The 20914-nt window shown below is 45.3% G+C and overlaps 1 protein-coding gene across 6 annotated transcripts in view; it reads left to right on the plus strand.

Annotated features, from left to right (window-relative positions):
• TNFAIP8 (TNF alpha induced protein 8) overlaps positions 1–20914 on the plus strand; it is a 130727-nt gene that overhangs the window by 74242 nt on the left and 35571 nt on the right. The window contains exon 1 of one of the 6 annotated variants that reach the window (XM_015076699.3): positions 17560–18512. The exons of 3 other annotated variants lie outside the window; for them this stretch is intronic. In XM_015076699.3, coding sequence (XP_014932185.1) covers positions 18473–18512 — 40 coding nt within the window. In that variant the 5' untranslated portion in view covers positions 17560–18472. Of the gene's footprint in view, positions 1–17559; positions 18513–18536; positions 18764–18796; positions 19273–20914 lie in introns of those variants that run through there. 2 more of the 6 variants (XM_015076698.3, XM_015076697.3) reach the window with 2 other exon arrangements.

The following is a 20914-nucleotide window of genomic DNA, read 5'->3' on the forward strand; positions in this document are numbered from 1 at the left end:
CCTGTAATAATTGAAGTCCAGTATAATTTTTCTTTTAAAACACTGCAATAAGGCCATATTTTCCTGTAAAGAATACCTTTACATTTTAAAGATAGGAGCTTAACTGCCATATTTGGTTATTTTATCTATTTTATTTTTGAGAGAGAGAGAGAATTAGTGTGGTACAAGCAGGTCAGGTCAGGGGCAGAGGGAGAACAAGAATCTTAAGCAGGTTCCATGTTCAGCACAGAGCCTGATGCGGGGCTCAATCCCACGACCATGAGATCATGACCTGAGCCAAAATTAAGAGTTGGATGTTTAACCGACTGAGCCACCCAGGCACCCCAAGTCTGACAGATGTCTTAAATAGCTACCAAGAAGCTCGACTGACTGAAGGCTGGGTGCAAACCTGTTGTACTGTCAGGTTCTTTGAAAAACACAAGTGTCTCTTACGGCCGGTGGATGACTCACAACTAAGCCTAAATGAATTCACTGGGTGTTGGTAGTTGGAGCCAAACTTGGTGTTGGTAGTTGGATACCACAGATACTATAGCATGGCCACAGCTCACTGAATAGATGGCTTGTTTCCTTTGCCAAGCCAGCCTTGGATACTGGCTGCCAGGCTCGTGTTGTGTCAATCTAGACGTCAGGGGTTTTGTAGGAGCAGATTAGACGAGGCAATATCAGACAGTTACTGCTGACAGATACTTCTGTTAAAAAGTGGTTTCAGATCCATGGTCACATGGCTTATCTTGGGACTGGTGAGCCCCACGGTGTTTTTGGCCTCCTGTTTTGTTAAGAGTCTGATTACAAGTGGTATTGCACACTGTTGTGGTTTATCGGTTTTTAGGGCTCTTTTGCTCAATTACCCTGAAATGGTGAAGTCTGGAGCTCTACCTTGATAGGACAGAGGCTGTTTGGTTAGTTTTGATATCAGTCTGTGTGAACCAGTGGTCCCAAACTCAAATGTCTACAAGAACCAGGTAAGAAATATGAACGTGGAAATACAGCTTTCTGTGAACAATTGGAAGTCATGAGACCTGGGGCCATCTTGGAGAGAACGGGTCTTGTCTCAAGGCCTTGAAGTTCAGATGCAAAATGAACCTTATCTGGTCCAAGAAAACCCTGTGGGGCTGGATCTAATCCTAAGGCTACCAGTTTGTGATTCTTGGGCTATGAATCCACTAACTTCAGCTGTCATTGACATGTTTGCTCAGCTTCAGAGAGGTCACATTTTCTGGATATCAGCCCTTTGTAATTTGGTTAAGTAGATTTTAGCTCTTTCCCTTAGTTATGAGACTATCACTGGGATAAGTGGGCCACCCTAACTTTTACTCACAAATTGGAAATACTTCAAAAGAAATCACGTCCTCATGAATATCAGTCCTTTGGTGCAGGGCCTTTGGAGGCTGAATCAACTTAGAGAAGCAACTCGTTCAAACAGCTCTGAGTATTTTACATCATTAGAACGCTTTGCGTCACTAAAAATAAGGGCCCGGCAAGCATTTGAAACTCACACTCTTGCGTTGCAAGATGTCTGCTCCATATATTCATTCCTCTTTGCCTTTTCTCTGAGTTAAGCTGGCTTGGGTTTAGGGACCAGAGTGGTTTCTGGAACGGAACAAGCTCGTGTTCACTCTTTCCCTCCCCTTCCAGGCCTCCCCACACTCTTCATTTCTGTCTCCCTGCTTCCCCCCACTGCTTCCCCATCCCCACCGTGAAGGAACAAAGAAACCAGTGAATTCATTTAGGCTTAGTTGTGAGTCATCCACCGGCCTTAAGAGACACTTGTGTTTTTCAAAGAACCTGACATTACAACAGCAAATAGGACAAATTTTAGCCAAACGTCTGCTTCTCTCTAATGAGACCGTTTGTTGTTAACTGGATAATTTGGGGCTGGGGAGCCTCCCAGGCACCCCAGAGATAACACCTCCTACAGCCTCACTTCGGCTAAGATCTGCTGGACCAGCACCAGCCACTGAGCATGGAGGTGGGTGTTCAACTTTATCCTTCTTTATTTACATCATTCAAACTCCTGTCAGTGCCCGTGAAAATTCCTGCAAATGTGTTTTTGTAAGGGATGGCTGGTACCCAGCTTCCCTGTGTCTGGCCAGTGGGAGAGATATAGGGATTTAAATATTCCTTCAGCAAAGCCACTCAGTGAACACTGTGCTAAAATTGTGCTCTTTTGGGGCGCCTGGGTGGCTCAGTCAGTTAAGCGTCTGACTTTGGCTCAGGTCATGATCTCGCGGTTCACGAGTTCCAGCTCCGCGCCTGGAGCCTGCTTCGGATTCTGTGTCTCCCTCTCTCTCTGCCCCTTGCCCGTCTCGCACTCTCTTTCTGTCTCTCAAAAATGAATAAACGTTAAAAAAATTTTCTTTAACTGCTCTTTTGATAGTGCTTTCTCCCCAGAGTACTGTCTCAACTTATTCCTTTTAGTGAGACTTCATAGAGGAATAGTCCCCAATTCTTCCTCTACTTCTTAACAGCAATTTATTCCTGAACCCCTTACAATTTGGCTTCTGTCTCTACTCACGTAACATCACCAGGAACCATTCTTCCTTCTTTTCTTGCTCACTTCCCAGTCCTTGACTGATACCTTGACCCCCAAGTTTTACCTCAGGCATCACTTCTTTCAGAAAGCCTTCCTTGATTGACTTCCTCCTCCAGGACTGATTTATGTACTTGTCCTACGAGCTTTTCGTAGCACCCCATACTTTCCTGCTTTTGCATTTATACTATATTTTAATTAGTGCCTTCCCCCTCCCCTTACTGTAGGCTCTGTGAGGATAGGCACCATGGCTGTTTTATTTACGCCATTTGCCTTGTAAATGTTCAGTGAATGTTTGCAGATGGAAGAACTGTATAAATGAAGACAACGTCTGAACACTGCCATCTGTGGCTTCCTCCAAAGCAGGCAGTGAACCCTGGTTTCCTCCATCAACCTTTGGTTCTCTCCTGGTCCCTTGGACCTCCACGTAGTAGATGCAGAGGGATTGTTAGAGGCTGTCCATAAAAGTGACATCTGACTCTGAGGAAGAAGACAGGTGTCAGGAAATCCTGACCATTTATATGCAGCTGCTTCATGACCAGGCAGTAACTCTGTATTGCTCATATTGAACACATGATGGCTACCTGTTGATGACACCAAGGGAGCAGATGAGTTTTGAGGGTTCTGACCCCTAACAGAAGAGGACACATTGCTTAGGGATCCAGGCAAATGGGCGGTAATGATTTTATCATGACCATGGGGTGGGGTGGGGGGGAATCTTGAATATCTGTTCGGAGAGAAACATAAACTAATGGTTCGGGGAGCTGATAAGTATGATACTACTGATAAGTAGGCAGTACTGCACTTTCAGGACCATTTAAGGAATTTTCCAGATAACTTTAACTCTATGCAATTGTGCCTTACTGATTTTAGGACCCAACTTCCCTCCTCTTACCTCTGAAAACATGACTCTGCTATGTTGGCAGCATTACGTCTGCTCTGTAGATGTCTATGTTGCAAAGGGCTTTCTACAGCCTTTAGGAACGATGTGAAATCTTGATCACATGCATCTTCTTGTGTGCCTTGAAACTGGATGGGAACCGTTGCTGTGGGTGGAAGGACGATGAAAAAGGACAACTTTATTAGGCAGGATTTAGTGAGCAAAAAAGTAGGTTCATATCTCTATTACAGAATTGTGGGATCAGTCTGCTTTGTAAAAAAAAAAAAAGCCCACAATAATAATATAATAGTACTGTTCTATAGCCTTTTAGTGCAGAGGAGATATTCTATGCAGTCTGTTTTAGAAATATCTTCATCAAAATCTCTGGCTTTTTCGAAGCAGAAGCACTTCCCGGAAGAGCCCTGGTCACATGGAAAACTGACTTGACAGAAAACACACAAGCATATCCCCACATTGGTTGCCCTGCTCAGACCTCAGGTTCAGAGTCGTGAAATGGAACTCCTCCCCTTCCCCCTTGCCATGCCTCTTCCTCTCTGGACTCCCCCTCTTCTATTGTCCGACTCCCTCTTCCGCCAAGTGACCCGGGCTCAGAGCCTCCCAGTCAGCTTTGCCGTCTGTCCCCTCTTTCTGCTCTGGCCCCCTCTTCTGTTGCAGCATATGGTATGCTTGTGTTATGATAAAATTGTGGGTGCTCTGCTCAGTCAGAGACACTATAGCATAGAAAAAGTAGCATAGAATGAGGGCAGAGGACCCACATTCTAGTCTCAGTTCATGCTCAGTCCTAGCTAAGTGACCTTGGTCCAGCCACTTCATTTCTCTGAGCAGCTGTATCCTTGTCAGAAGCAGATGGAACCAGTAATACCCAAGATTCCTTCCTTATAGGATTGTTCTGAGGGTCAGCGGCCATGTATGCAAAAACATTTCAAGAACTAGAAAACACCGTGTTGCTGAGGTGTGGTAAGACTGAGATATGTTCTGCAATGTGCCTAAGTACATAATACTTAGCCTGTAGCAGGTGCCTGACAAATTATACTTGGTAACTGAGACACAAATTTTTTTTCAGTTTATATATTTATTGAGAGAGAGAGAAAGAGAGCACAAGCAGGGGAGGGGAGAGAAATGGAGAGACAGAATCCTGAGCAGGTTCAAAGCCATCAGCACAGAGCCTGATGCAGGGTTCCAACTCATGAACTGTGAGATCATGACCTGAGCCAAGGTCAAGAGTCCGACGCATAACCAACTGTGCCACCCAGGTGCCCCCAAACTCGATAATATTAAGACAGCAGAATTTAAACATGTATATCATTTGGTTCTAAACTGGGCTGCCTTGTTCAGAATTGGGGCGATGGCCAAGTGGAATATTGTTTCCTTCCTCTGGTCCAGATAACAGGATATTCGGGACACCCAAGGTTCTGACTTTTCATTTCACAGGTCAGTCTCATCCCTTAAGAAAACAGATGGCAAAATTAAGTACATATTGTGCAACAGTGGATCCCAGACTGGCTTTAGAACAGCATATTATAAACGCAAACAGCCTCTGAGAGGAAGCGTGCTTCGTTCCTGAGAGACTGGCTTAATAGAACGTCTATTGCCCAAGAGAAGTTCATGCGTTGAGTAGAGAGGTGCCTGGGATTCCCATCTGGGATTTATTAGTATATACATTCAGGGGGCCCAGTGCCGGATGTTAGTTCTTAACCTAAAGGAAACAAAACTCCCATTCTGAGGCTGGCCAGGTTGCCTCTCTTTGAAAGTGGGCAGCTGCTGCTGGTACCTCTCTGGCCCTGGAAATCCCACCAACTGAAATGGAATTGTGTCCAATCCATCTTATTAATGGTTCCTAGGACAAACACATTGGGCTTGATAGGTGACTGGTAAGGAAGGCTGCCTCTGCGAAGACCAGCACGACCCATTATTTGCAGCCTAAACTCCAGTGGCTTCTACTGGGGGTGTTTGCCTCTGCTCCTCATGCTGTTTATGGGGATGTTAAAAGGAAGTGCGTCCATTCTCTGCATGTTGTAAAACAGAAGGTTTGCAGCTGTCAGAGTTATTTTCCCCTTGGCTCTTTATCTGATGGCCTTTTTTGTAAACCTGATAGATTTATGGATCGTTTCAAATTCCCGGCACCGGCTCTTCAGATGTAATGCAAATTTTCTTTTCTTGTTTCTTTCTTTGAAGATAACAGATATTTATGTACACATTTCCTCATGATGTACCTCTGAGGCAAGGGGAAATTAAAATTGTCCTTACATGTTGTCATAATTCAATATTATGAAATGATTAAATGATTATTAGTGATATCGTGCCTTCCAAGCGTCTGTGTTCTGCTCTCTGGAAAGGAGGGGGGAAAAAACCCTCGAGGTATAATCTTGTGTTTTAAATAGCTTACAAATCTGGCTCAGAAGACAACTAACATCAAGATTATCAACTTTAGGGGCGCCTGGGTGGCTCAGTCAGTTAAGCATCCGGTTTCGGCTCAGTCATGATCTCGAGGTTCATGAGTTCAAACCTTGAGTCAGGCTCTCTACTGTCAGTGCAGAGCCAGCTTTGAATCTTTTGTCCCCTCTCTTTCTCTCCGCCCCTCCCCCTGCTTACTCTCACTTTCTCTCCCTCAAAAACAAACAAACAAACAAACAAACAAACATTGAAAAAAAAGATTATCCACTTTATAATAGAAGTTCACTCTGGAAGCATAAGTTCACGGTAAACTTCAGTAGGCTTTATGGAGGAACTGAGACCAGAGCAGGGTTTGGGGACGGGTTTAAAAAAAAAAAAGGGATGTAACATAGCAGAGAGCAGCTGCTCCCACAAGGTGGCTTGTGGTTGCACAAAGTGTCATGGTTCGCTGTAATAGTTGTTTCCAGTAATTTCCAGTTAGTGAAAACAAGTGTCAGAGTTTCTGAATGAGTCCTTCTCAAGTCATTCATATCTGCTTGGGGGGAAGCAGGGGGTGCACATTCGTGGTTCGGCCCCAGTGCTGTCATTCAGCCGTACTTCACTGCCTTTGCTTGCTTTGGAAGAGAGAGGTGGGTGTTCAGCTGGCATCCCGGGTGCCTTCGCCTACAGCCTGCTTATCTCTGTGTCTCCATGTGGGTGTGGGGGGCTGAGGTGGCCAGGTACTTGTGGCAGGTAGAGGTTGTTGTATTTCCAACCTCTGGACATTTGAAGTTTCTATGCCTGGTCTCATTTAAGGGAAATCAGCTTGAAATCTGTTCGATTATACTAGCTGGACATGATAGTTGGACCCACCACTGTAGGAATGGAGGGAAAAAAGGCCTATTCAGGAAACGTTCTGATGATGGGACTTAGTGAGATTAGAAATAAAGGGAGACAGAGCAGCCTAAGTCAGAGGCCATCATAGGATTCTAGCCACCATTGTCTAAGTGAGAAATAATTTAATATCATGAAGAAGATCAAGATGGTGTGTGTGTGTGTGTGTGTGTGATGGTGGTGGGGGTTGTTGGTGGGGTCTGTCTTTGCCTTCAGATGGACGGATGCTCCTGGACAGGGTGAGCCTAAGGAGCCATCCACGCAGACAAGCCCTCATGGCAGCTGCAAACATGTGGGCTGGAGCAAAGTTTCCCAACATGCTTCACTCTTAGTGCCTCTAGTTTTTTCACATCATTTTCTTGGACACAAGGAACACCTAACCATTTCATTTCTTAAGTGCTTAAGTCTAATAACTTAATGCATATTTCTGTGCTAATAATTTTGTAGCTATGTGGAAGATAGAATATGTATAAGTCGAAAGATAAAAAATAATGTTTTGGCAGTGCCTGGGTGGCTCAGTCTATTGAGCATCCAACTCTTGATTTTGGCTCAGGCCATGCTCTCATGGTCATGAGATCGAGCCCTGCATTGGGCTCCACACTGAGTTTGGAGCCTGCTTGGGATTCTCTCTGTCTCTCTCTCTCAATCTGCCCCTCCCCCCCCCACCCTCCCTCTTTGAAAATAAATAAACATTTTTTAAAAATAATGTTTTTCTTTCATTCTTCATTAGTTACTAATGGAATGTGTATACCTGTTGGGCCTTGCATGGTTCAGACAAGACCCAGTTGGGAGACATGATGATTTGAACAGGAAAGCTTAGCATAAATAAATACAAATTACCAATATAGTAGGCAGCTCCTCCTTACACATAGGCAGCTCCTATGTGTAATAAGGGAATAGTATTCAGTCTTAAAAAAGGAAGGATATTCTGACACAAGCTATAACATGGGTGCACCTTTGGGACATTATGTCAAGTAAAATAGGCCAATCACAAAAAAAGACAAATACTCTGTAAGTTCACTTGTATGAAACATCTACAGTAGTGGGATCAGAGACAGAAAGTAGAATGGTGGTTGCTGGGGACTGAGAGGGGAGGAGAATGGAAAGTCAGTGTTTAATGGGTACAGACTTTGGGTTTTGCAAGATGAAGGGTTCTGTAGATGGATGATGGTAAGGATTGCACAACGATGTAACTGTACTTTGTACAGTTGAACTATATGCTTAAGAATGAGGAAGATGGCAAATTTTACGTGATGTGTATTTTACTGCAATTAAAACCAATAATAAAAAAGAAAACAACTTAAATAATATATATATTTTAAGTTTATTTATTTTGAGAGAGACAGAGGGCAAGTGGGGGAGGAGCAGAGACAGAGGGAGACAGAGAATCCCAAGCAGGCTCCACGCTGCCCACACAGAGCCAGATGTGGGGCTTGAACTCAGTGAAACAATGAGATCACATCCTGAGCCAAAACCAAGATTCAGATGCTTAACCAACTGAGCCAGTATAAGAAATATTAAGTTTGATGAGGATAGGCTATCTACCAACTAAAGACAATTGTAAAAAATGGAGGAATAGCTAATATAAGGAGTGACCACTTACCATGGGTTCAAGATAGAGCACCACCCTTGAGCTTCCCCATCTTCTATGTCACACCTTGAGGTTGGCTAGCCATGGCTCCTTGGATGGGAGAGAAGTCCCTGTAGTGTTGTGCTGATAGAACTTGCTGGAAATCTACCCACTAGGAAGGAAATCTGTTTATGTGGGGAGGCTTTTCACAAAAGCACACTGGAACCAGGAAGGAAAAGTTTTTCTTCCCGTAAATTCTCTGCAGTGCACCCTACCGAGAAAGCTAAGAATTGTATTATCTGGCAAAAGAAAAAAAGTGTTTATGGGGCGCCTGGGTGACTCGGTTAAATGTCTGACTTCGGCTCAGGTGATGATCTCACAGTTCGTGGGTTTGAGCCCCGCATCAGGCTCTGTGCTGACAGCTCAGAGCCTGGAGCCTGCTTCAGACTCTGTGTCTCCTTCTCTCCCTGCCCCTCCCCTGCTTGCAGTCTGCTTCTCTCTCTCAAAAATAAATAAATGTAAAAAAAAAAAAAGAAAAAAGAAAAAAAGTGTTCAAAGTCCTGTCTTTATTTTCTCAGAGCAGGTGATGAAGGGTGAATTTGGGGCTGTCAGGCAATAAACTGAGCCCTGGCCACCTCACAGCTTCTCAAATCTTGAAATCAGATTGGATCCCACTACCCTCATTTCCTGTCTTATGTACTTTTTCGTATAATACTTGCTTTTTATCACAGCAACCGCCAACAACTTAGCTTTTCAGAGAAATGATGTCATTAAAAGAAATGTAGCACAGTCTAATGTTACACTGCAAATTTGCCTGAAGTAGTTCATACAGTTTCTGAGAGATGTTGAATGACGCTTTGTTTTCCTCAAAAATTTAAAATATCCTGCAACAGCCCCATGAGCTTGCTGTAGTGCCATCAGCAGCATAGCACACAATTTGGGGACCTCAGGGCCAGAACTATGAGTCTGTTTCAGGGCACCTAGGTGGCTTAGTCAGTTAAGCATCCGACTTCGGCTCAAGTCATGATCTCACGGTTCGTGAGTTTGAGACCCATGTCAGGCTCTATGCTGACAGCTCGGATTCTGTGTCTCCCTCTCTCTCTGCTCTTTCCTGGCTCACGTTCTGTCTCTCTCTCTTTCTCAAAACTAAACATTAAAAAAATGTATGAGTCTGTTTCAACAATTCTGACCACACCACTGTAACACATGAGAATCTAAGGTGCCAGTTTGGTTAAATACGGGAGAGTCATATGTAAAGTCAAAACTGTCTGGGGTCATATTATTTTTGAAAACCTCTTAGGAAATTACCAGATTGGAGAATAGCAGATCACTTTCCAGTAAGTATAAGACTTACTGTCTAAGTGTTTCCTCTACCATTGGAGTGGGCTGCTGTTTCTGTGGGACTAGATGAAATTGTGGCTTCTCTTTGGAGGCACTTGTATACGAAAAAAATACACAGCCTGAAATACAACATTCACCATCCGTGCAGGAGAGGCTCACAGTGTGGGGAGGCCATACAGAGACAAGAGGCAGGGGGGACCAACCAATTCCCAGCTCTGTCTCAGGCTTGCTCTGCAGCATAAAATCATTAAATGAATGGCAGTGGATACAATATTTGGATTGTTATGTTTTTTCTCTTTCTGTTTTGGGCTGGTTGTAGGTAGTTGAAGTCGAGAAGGTAAAATGGCGTATAATGGGACTTGGCTGAATTCAGTGGTAAAAATTCCGGCGAAGTAGATTGCAGATGAAGAAAGTTACAAGTTTTAGCTCTCTTCTGTTTCTGCTGGGAAATGTATGGGCTTAATAAGACTTTTTATTCGGTAGGCAGGCACCCTGTTCGTATTAGCAGTTTCTCAGAAAATACATTTGTTTCGGTGATGTCTCCGACTTGGTGAATCATAATGATTAGACATGTTTCTATATTTCTTCTTTAAAGAGAAGCTGAAAGGCTTTAGTTGTGTAACCTGACCTGTTCAAATGGAAAAACTGATCCTTTCAGTCTTACTTGCAAAACAGTCTCCCCTTCCCCACTGAAACGCTGTTTGGATAAGTTCTCCTTTGGTTCGTATTTTTACCACCTGCTGAGTTGATCTGTTGGGTTTCAGCCTTGGCTACATTCACCTGGCAAGCCTGTCCTGCCCTGTACCTCTGCCTTCCAGGGTTTTCTGTCTCTAACATAGTGACCAGTGGGCACAAAAGTGATTGAATAGCCACTCTACCCCGGTCAGAAACTCCATGTAAAAATCAAATTATGCCAACTTGGAGAGGATTCAACTTTCAAATGGATCTCAGGGCAGGGGTCTGCGGTGCAGATTTCACATAGGAAGCATTCCTTTCGTTTCCGTGTGGATTTCACATTTTATTCAGAAACCGGAATAAAGCTTCTTAACTGCTCAGGCGCCAGCAAGGAGGGCCTGTTGACCCAACCTGTCTTGGCATCGTTTTGTACGGCCTTGGAGTGAGCGCACAGGGGAGAGAAGACGTGGTCACTGCCACCACGTCCTCCAGAGCTTCCTGCTTCTGAATTCTTCACCATAACCAACAACAGATGTGTGGCAGGCACTGGAAAGCTGTGTAACCATCTGACCTTGCCTTCAACTGCAGCCCCCTGGCCGGTACGAGGGGGATCTCCCCTGGGTTGTTAAAAAAGACAATCGAGTTAAAAAATCTGTGTTCATCTCGTAACAAAATTACATCCTTGCCGGAAGGTGTAAAGTCAGTGCTTCACGTGGCTGTCAGGTAACAATCCCTGCTCTGGAATTTCAGTTTATGATAAGGAGGAGACCCCTAGGGGTCAGAAAGGAGAGGAGGCTGTCTCTTTGAGGAGGGAGTCTGAATAGAGGTCAGCAAGGACAGCCTGGTTGAATGCTTGCTGCCTGGGATGGGGGTAAGAGATTGCTTCACCAGCCGGGTCGAGGACTAGAGGAGTGAGCTCTGAGGTTCCCTCCTAACCGGAGTTTCTGGGACTATGGTTGTGGATCACTTTTTCCTCCTGCTGCTTTTCCGGAGGAAAGGCAGGCATTGGTGGGTCAGATGGGACACGGTGACTTCCAGGCTCAGTCTCAGTCCTGCCTTGCTTCTTCCTGGTGCATCCCTTCAGGAACCCCCCTCATGTTATCCCAGTGTTGACCCCATTAGTCTGGGCACGGGAAGGAAGTCCAGTCCTTTTATGTTCATGTTCTGTCGCTGGACTATGTGCATCAAGTTGCCATATCTGTCTGGAATGTCTGTGGGGCCGGCACTTAGGACGTCCAAATACATGTTCTGCAACCTAAAACAACCTGGCCTCATTCGTGAAAGTATTCGGGAAAGGGTCGAAGGGGGATTTTAGAACTTTCAGTGCTTCATCCAATTCTTGCCTCATTTCACTATTGTTTCTCCTCTGTTAAATAAGTGGCATTAACCCCATTTTACAGATGTGGAAACAGAGGCTCAGAGAGGTTAAATGGCCTGTCCATTCTTCGAAGGAAAGTAAGAGGACAAGGAAGAGGAAAAAACATCCTAATGCACAGGAGGCAGTGCTTCCTAGCTTTAAGGTCATCAGGTGCCATTCTCCTGTATCAAGTCTGGTATTCTTTTCCCTGCTCCAGCAGCCCCACATGCCAGCAGGTTTAGTTAGGGTCCTGAGCGAACTTTTATTTAAAAACAAAAAGGGGCGCCTGGGTGGCTCAGTCGGTTAGGCATCTGACTTCTGCTCAGGTCAGCAGTTCAAGCCCCACGTCAGACTCTGTGCTGACAGTTCAGAGCCTGGAGCCTGCTTCAGATTCTGTGTCTCCCTCTCTCTGCCGTCCCCCACTGTACTCTGTCTCTCTCCATCTCTCAAAAATGAATAAAAACATTTTTTTAATTGTAGTAGTTTCATGTAACTGAATAAATAGAAGCTATTGAACGTATAGCTTATTTAAAGCACTGACCATCAGGAATGGAGTAACTTTCATGGGAGGCTGTGGTCTAAGCATTCAGACGGAGCGATTTGAGCAGTCTGTGCTCGCATCCTGGTCAGTTTGAACTCTGGAAGTCTCCCAGTAGAGCGGCCTTTGAGTTATTCTGCAAAATAAAGGATTTGAATTTCACATGTGTAGTTTCATAGAATGGGAAAGTCTAGTGAGAGGACACAGGGAGCGTAGACTGCATTTACTGAGGTCCGAAGAACACGACTACTTAGTTTTGTAATCTTGAGCAAGGTATAGAGTTCTTTAATGACATATCTGTAAAATGGGTATGATGACCCAAGGGGGCTAACTGAGAAGTCTGAATAAAATCTTTTTTTTTTTTTTTAAATAAAATCTATATAGGGGCGCCTGGGTGGCTCAGTCAATTTCATGTCTGACCCTGGGATTTGGCTCAGGTCATGATCTCATGGTTTGTGAGTTCAAGCCCCTCCTCAGGCTCTGAGCTGGCAGAGCCAGCTTGGGATTGGAGCCTGCTTGGGATTCTCATTCTCTATCTCTCTCTCTCCTTCAAAATGATTGAATAAACCTGCAATAAAATCTATGTAAATGCAAGGCATTATCGTTAAGTATTATGAAAGAAAGACCATGCATCATACCTTCTTCAGATAATATTTTCAGGCCTGATTTTGAGTGTATGTGTATTTAGGCATCTGCTAAACACTTTTTTAGCAAGGAAGGAAGATTCCTTAGAAGAAAAGTAACACAGACAATGAAAGCTGAGGTAACAAGTGTATCCCAGATGTGCTGTTGTCTCCCAGTGTGTCCACCTCAGATGTCATAACTTCTTTCCATCCCTTCAGAATTGTCCACTCACGCTCAGAGCATTAGTGAGGATGTGGGATTTGCTGAAGGTGTCACAGCAGGAGAATGAGAGGGTTTACCCATAGCACACTTTAAACTCCCAGGCAGGGCCCTGGGAGGGAGCTTCCCCCCTCTTCCATGGTCACACTGAATCCCAGCAGTTTTCCTTTTTTCTTTTCTTTTTTTAAATAAAGTTTATTTATTTTGAGGGGGGAGAGGCAGAGGGACAGAGGGAAAGAGAATGTCAAGCAGGCTCTGAGCGGTCAGTGAAGAGCCCTACATGGGGCTCGAACCCACGAACCGTGAGATCATGACCTGAGCTGTTATCGAGTCACATGTTTAATTGTCTGAGCCACCCAGGCGCCCCTCAGCAGTTTTTCTTGATGTACAGCAGTGCTTTGCCCCACTCCGAAGTCCCCAACCTCATCCCAGTACCCAGCAATGCATAAGCATCAGGCTCTTTCTCCTCCTGAGAAGATACATAAGTGACCTCCACTATCAATGGAGAGCCCCCTTCTCCATTTCTGGTAAATAAAAAAAAAATGTGTTTTTAAGTTTATTTTTGAGAGAGAGAGAGCATAAGCAGGGAGTGGCAGAGAGAGAGGGTGACAGAGGATCCAAAGCGGGCTCCACGGTAAAGCAGTGAGCCCGATGTGGGGCTTGAACCTATGAACCATGAGATCATGACCTGAGCCAAAGTTGGACACTCAACCGACTGAGCCACTCAGGTGCCTCCTAAATAAATATTTTCTTAAGGCACAGAGAGCAGGGCCAGGGTGGGAAGAGGAGAGGGCTGTGGGGAGAGACCCATTTAACCTCAGCCCTTTTTTCGAAGGTAAAATACAGAAATGTCTGGGAAGGATAACAAGGATGCAAAGCCTGTGCCCTCAACCAGGTGAGCCCAAGAACTCAGATCTTCAACACTTGTGAGGAGAGAGGCTGAAAGGCAGCTGTATGCGTAGAGCATGGCAGTCTTCCAGACACTTTCAAGAGTATAGATGCAATCATACAGCAGGAGTTGAGGAGAGCCTCAAAGTCAAGTAGCAGAAAGCCACTTTTTACACTAAGTAAACAACTTTTTCTTTTCTGCCTTAAAATGTCCTGTGTACAGGTTCAGTCTCCTGTCAGCAGTTTAGAAATAAAAAATACTAGGGACGCCTGGGTGGCTTAGTTGGCTAAGCGTCCAACTTCAGCTCGGGTCATGATCTCGAGGTCCGTGGGTTCGAGCTTTGCTGACAGCTTGGAGCCCGGAGCCTGCTTCAGAATCGGTGTCTCCCTCTCTCTCTCTCTGCCCCTCCCCTGCTTGTGCTCTCTCTTTCTTTCCCAAAAATAAATACACATTAAAAACAAAAAAACCTATTTAATACAATAGATGTCCTTATAATGTGGGGTTTTTGCGTCCTGAAATTGTAGGTATATGACTAATTTATACAGATGCTTAGTATTTTTCACTGCAGAGAATGTACAGCATTGTTGACTATGAGCAGATACTTCCTGAGTAAGTCTCTCTTCTCTTCTTGATTCTGCTGGTCTTGTCCTTTGTGAGTCTGAAAACTTGCTGACCTTGTTGTTCTTAGCATACATCTGGACAGCTGTAAGCAAAAGGCCCCAAAGCCCAGGCTTTCTTTCTTTTTTGTAAAACAGCTTTGTTGAAGTATAATTTAAGAGGAGAATTTTCAGACTGTCTGGGTGGCTCAGTCGGTTCAGCATCCAACTCTTGATTTTGGCCCAGGTCATGATCTCATAGTTCATGAGTTGGAGCCCCACATGGAGCTATGTGTTGACAAAACGGAGCCTGCTTGGGATTCTCTCTCTCTCTCTCTCTCTCTCTCTCTCTCTCACTCCCTCTCTCTTCCCCTCCCCTGCTCATGCTCTCTCTCAAAAATAAATAGACTTAAAAAAAAAGATTTTTCTGCTGCCCTGTGATAAAATTCAGTTAAGAGAGTGTTAATAAACCTTCCTTAAAATCAAGGTCACTTGAAAGGCTGAGTTGTTTAGATCTGTGTTCAAGATTGCCAAAATTATACCAGTAAGCTCCACATGGGCCGAGTCCGTTCACATGTGATACATATACGTATTTGATAATGCCCGGATGAATAGAAAAACACCCAGAATCCTAGTCAGTATGTTAAGTCTCCCATCTTGACACAGAAGGCGGAAGATCCACTACTGGGCACGAGCAGAAGGTCCACACCGTGTGTGTAAGTGCAGTTTGGTTTTAAGTGACAAGGGTTGCCAACTTAATTGCTGTTTTGTATCAGGTGGTCTATAATGATTGTTGGTGTGACCTCTAAGCATGTTGCAGGACTAAAGCATCCTGGAATATTTATTTTTTAATTTTTTTAAATGTTTATTTATTTTGAGAGAGAGAGAGAGAGCATGAGCAGAGGAGGGGCAGAGAGAGAGGGGACAGAGGATCCTAAGCGGGCTCTGTGCTGACAGCAGCAAGCCCCACAAGGTGCTCCAACTCAGGGACCTGGAGATCATGATCTGAGCCCACATCTGACACTCAAGCAACTGAGCCACCCAGGTGCCCCTGTTGGAATATTTCTTAAACATCCAGGAGTGAACACATTCCACAGGAGGTAAATCATCGTGAGTACTGGAGCATTATTCTCTGGGGGCTGAACAGGGACTAATCCCCTTTTGAATAAAAGCAGAGCAAAATCAAGATGAGGTGACTGACCGAGCATATATGGGAAGTGACAGGGAAGTCCCAGAGAATCTGCTGTCCTTTGGCTTCACTTGTGGCATGGGGGGATGGGGCAGTGCACTTTGCCCAAGATTATACTGGTGACTGAGGGGCGTCCTTGTCCCCATACAGTCTTTTAAAGTTTCTTTTTATTTTATTTTAATTTTTTTTTAACATTTATTTATTTTTGAGACAGAGAGAGAGCATGAACGGGGGAGGGTCAGAGAGAGAGGGAGACACAGAATCTGAAACAGGCTCCAGGCTCTGAGCTGTCAGCACAGAGCTTGATGTGGGGCTCGAACTCACAAACTGCGAGATCCTGACCTGAGCTGAAGTCAGATGCCTAACCGACTGAGCCACTCAGGTGCCCCAAGTTTCTTTTTTTTTTTTTTTTAATTTATTTTGAGACAAAGATAGAGAGTGAGCAAGGGAGGGGCAGAGAGAGACAGAGAATTCCAAGCAGGCTCTGCGCTGTCAGCACAGAGCCCAACTAAGTGCTCAAAGCCATGAACCCATGAGATCGTGACCTGAGCTGAAATCAAGAGCCCGGTTGCTCAACTGACTGAGCCACCCAGGTGCCCCTACAGTCTTTTAAAATATGCTGCATGTTACTTACTCTTGAGCTAAATCTGGACGTTCTTCCCCAAGGTGACTGCTGGATTGCATTTAAATGCTAAACAAGTTTTTTTCCAGGTTTCCTGAGGATGGGGGTGGGGGAGCCACTGTTCAAAGATGGAGCTGCTACAGTGACTCTGAATTGAATTACGAGGCTGACGTGGCTGCCCTTGGACTGTTCATTCAGCAACCCTTCTTCTCCTTGGCTAACCTGAGCAGGGCTGCAGGCCTGTTTGTGAAGCCGGTGTAAAAACAAGCAGAACATCAAGGGCATGTATTTTAACGCGTCTCATGTGGTTTGTACGTAACTGGACTTTGCAAAAGGAGATTTAATAATTCTTATGAGGGCACTTTCTGCAAGAAGAGGCTGAAAATGAGCCCTGCCTGCAGGGGATTGGGCCCAGAATTTGGGTTGTCTGAGTCTGCGTAACCATCACCTTGAAAAAGGTGGCACACCTTAGTCCAGTTATAGATGAATGGGAGCTGTCTTATCCGTGTGGCGCACAGCCCTGATGAGATCCTGTAGGGCCCCTGGTGGACATCTGCAGACATCAGGGCTGTGGTGAGGGAGGGGGAGGACCAATGATGTGTGTGCCAACAAGGGCTTCCAGAATGATTCCTCGGACAGGCCAGGAAAGGTCACTTCTTACTGGTGGGGGGAGCATTTCTTTGGGATCAAAATGGTCACGTCTCCTCCATTAAGTTTGAGGTTGCCGAGCGAAGGTCCACATCTTCGCAGCTCCTGACTGAGAATGTATGGCAGAGGGGACCAGGCAGTGAACTGTGACTTTCGGAAGGATGCAGACTCTTACCCTTCAGGTGGTGAGGTCACTTTCCAGGAGAGGCTCCACAGCATTCATGTTATCCAAATGTTTCTCCTCTTCTCTGGATTGGCTGTCTTTCTGTCATCATCCTGCCCTTTCAGTGAAATGGAGATAAAATTCTGCTTAGGGTCTTAGCTATGTTAGAATCACTCAGTAATAGAAAGTGATTGGATATCTGGGCCTTATATTAATCCTTATAATCACCTTTACTGCTTGTGACTTGCATAAATGCTTTTTTCCTGTTCAAACCCAATATTGAAATAAAAAGTTCGAGCATCTTCTACAAAAATTTACTTTTAATGGTGCAATACTTTGTAATAATCTCTGTAGGACTTTATGCTTTTCAAATCACTTTTTGCTAGTATTACCTTACTTAGTATTTTTTTTAATGTTTTCTAATTTATTTTTTAGAGAGAGACAGAGTGTGAGCAGGGGAGGGGCAGAGAGAGAGGGAGACACAGAATCCGAAGCAGGCTCCAGGCTCTGAGCTGTCAGCACAGAGCCCCCGACGCAGGGCTTGAACTCACAAACTGTGAGATCATGTTCTGAGCCGAAGTCCAACGGCTAACCAACTGGGCCACCCAGGTGCCGCTTCTTTTACCTTATTTAATACCAAACATAAATATGTCAAGTAAATACTATTTGTAATCCTCATTTTACATGTGAAGGAAGGGAGGCCCAAAGAGATTAATTTGCTGAAAGTCATTAAAAAATGATAAATTTTAATTCAGGCTCTTTAAATCCAGATCTTTTGTGTATTCTTTTCACCAAATTTGCCTTAGTGCCTACTCTTGTGTTTTTGCCCATATAAAAATGGGAAATGAGAAAAAGAAAGCAGCTGGAGAAGAAACTTATTAAAAGAATATAACTTTTCTCAGAGTTCACCATCTTTCCGGTATGTTATTGGAGCATCTTTTGCCTTAGATTGGTGAGAAAACTAGTGCTCTGCAAAATACCTCCATTAAGACAGGTATCTCCATGTCAGCTCTAATCCAGGACCCTCGGAAGGAAAAACCAAGGTTTCACCAAGTGAAGACGCCCACCTCTCAACCAATTGTAAGGAGCCAGTGGACCAGACCAGGGGGCAGAACTGAGTTCTCCTCCCCATGCTCTGCCAGACTTTCTATTCTATCAGCATTTCAAAAGCCGGAATACCGGCCTCCCCCTTTGGCATTTGGAAAGAATTTATCCCGCTTTGTCGACAGTAGCGCGGGAAGGGAAGGGCGCTCTCCGTTCCGAGGACCATCCTTAGGGCTACCTTGTAATGGAGCTGCTCCTGCGCCCGAGCTGGGGTTTGAGTAAGAGTGCTCGCCCGGGTTATGCTGAGTAAGCCGCCTTGTCTGCTTTTCCAGTGCAAAGGTAAGGGGTGGAGGCCAACCCCACTTTCTTCAAAAGGCCCTGCTCTTGGGCTGGTGAGGTTGCCTGTGCCTGGTGAAACTGGTCCTTCCAGCCACATGGACCAAGGGCCACGTTACTTTCCCCGCAAAAGGAACGTACAAACCGGAGCAGCTTCAACATCCTTATTTCTTGGCATGTCAGACCCCAAGACAAGGAAAGTTAAATGGGCGCCGAAAAATGTAACCCAAAGATCCAGGGGTATTTCTGTGACCGTAAGTGCATTTCTTATTTCTGTGCAATTGCAGCGCGCGCTGAGATGAGCCTTGTTGCTTTAGTTGCACATGTATTTCACAGGCGTAGCCAGTCTCGGTCACGTTTGCCCACGGCGCCCCTCGGCCCTGCCTGTTCCGAGAGTCGGGCTGCGGTCCTGGCCTCCACCCCACCTGCGTGCGCCTGGGCCCCGCCAGCCGCGCCAGGTCGCCTCCGCCCTGCGACGGGCCGGGTCCGCGCGGCCCCGGGGGCGGACCCCCGCCGCCCAGCCGAGACGCGATTCGTCACTCTTGCAGAAGTTTCCCCCTGCAAAAATCCCTGCACCAGAACCAGCCCTCCGCCCCGGGGAGGTTTTGATTTTAGTGGCTCCCCTTCCTTTTATTTTCTGTCGTGAGCGGGGTTTTGGCCTCGGAGCAAACTTGAAGCTCGTCTGAGTACATGTCAGCGGTAATCGCCCCTGCAGCCGGTTACCCTGACACCATGCACTCCGAAGCAGAAGAATCCAAGGAAGGTATGGCTTTGATTTCTTGGGGGTTGGTGGGCGGGGGGAGCAGCCAAGTCCCGCGGAGGAATGTGGAGGAAAGGCGTAGTAGGGGAGCAGATGGGAGTTTTACAACGAGCGGTGGCTACTTTGTCGCAGCTCAGCTAGAGCTGACTATACAGAGCCCTGTACCCTGCTCACCCCGCAGCCCCAACGAGACAAGGAGAGGACGAGTCCAATCTAGCGCAGGCAGCCCACTAAAAGCTGCTTTGTGGATTTGTCTGGAAAGGAAACGGCCCCAGTATTGACTCCAAGAATGCAAAATGTGCTTTGAAAAGCGCTTGCCTGCCTGCATTAGGACTTCTTTGCAAGAGCCCGAACAGTTGAGGGACCCTTAAAAAGGGTTTCAGAAATTGGAAACTCCGTGTGTTTCCGGTTAAAAGGGGAAGCCGAGTGAGGGGAAGAAGTGAAAGATCTTCATTTAGGGAATAGGTTAGTTGTTGTTTTTTTCTTTTTTTTCTTTACTGACTTTTCAGTGGTGAATTCATTTTGCAGCTTGTAAACTGAGGAGTTTGTCTGTTTCTAACTTCACCCAGGCAAAGGGTTTCCTTTACTCCTAACAGAGAACGGGTGACAGGGCTGGAAAAGCTCCAACGAAAACACAATTATACGCTGGTGTTAGTTCTGGGAGTTTATTTGTGTGTGAATGTTTGTATGCTTTGTTTCCTGAAACTGGATGTGTACAAAAGTCCTCTTGTAAGTGGGGGTGGGAGGGAGGAGAATTGGGGAAAATTAGAGAGTAGTAGGAGAGGAGACTGTTCATAATTATGAAAATTCCTTTTCTTTTCGAGGAGCCTCTTGGGAAACTGGTAGATTTCAAGTTAATCGCAGCAGCCGCTGGGAGCCTGGGGAGCAGAAAGGAACCCCATCATTTCTCCATTTGGTAGACATGAATGACTTAGGGAGATCCCTTCAAACTTGGCCTCTTCTGTCTTTTTACTGATTCCCTTCCCAAAGTGAAGCTCTGTGTTTCATAATGTGGTCTCTGGGGGCTGGTGTTTACCTTATTATGTGGTGTGGGGAAAGAAGTCAGTAAAAGAGGTTGTTTAATAGAAATATGAGGCTGTTGTGAATGAAAAATGACAGCCAGGAGCATTGTGTTTGAGCTTGATGTGGAGCGTGGGGGATTAATGTTTCCTGGCTGTGGCCTCTGTCTTGATGGAGCCATGTGCTGATGGCTGGTTTTTTTTTTTTTTTTTTTTTTTTGTCTTTATAACAGCAATTTATAGTAAGTCAAAGGTAGTCAAAGGCAGATAGGAAACAGGCTGAGAGAATCCAGCCTGGTGAACTCTTGTACTGATTACAAGTAATATTTAAATCGGCATTTTCTCCCAGGTGTGTTTTTCCTTTCTTTTGGGAAAGAAGGAGCAGGCCGGGAAGATGGAAAAAAACGTCATCGCAGAGTGTAGACTATATTCCTCTCGCGGCATCCACCTTGTTCTCTCCTGCCCAGCTCTCTGGATAGTAGCCTAACAGAGGGTGAAGAGGGTGCTTGATGGCCCCTCCCTACTAGGTCCTCTCCTTACTACCTCCACTTGCCATCATTTCCATTCTGCAGAACTGCAGCAAAATGGTCTGGACTCTGCTTTTTACAGAAGGCCCAGAATTTTAA

This window comes from Acinonyx jubatus, chromosome A1 (genome assembly GCF_027475565.1).
Source record: "Acinonyx jubatus isolate Ajub_Pintada_27869175 chromosome A1, VMU_Ajub_asm_v1.0, whole genome shotgun sequence".
Taxonomy (NCBI): domain Eukaryota; kingdom Metazoa; phylum Chordata; class Mammalia; order Carnivora; family Felidae; genus Acinonyx; species Acinonyx jubatus.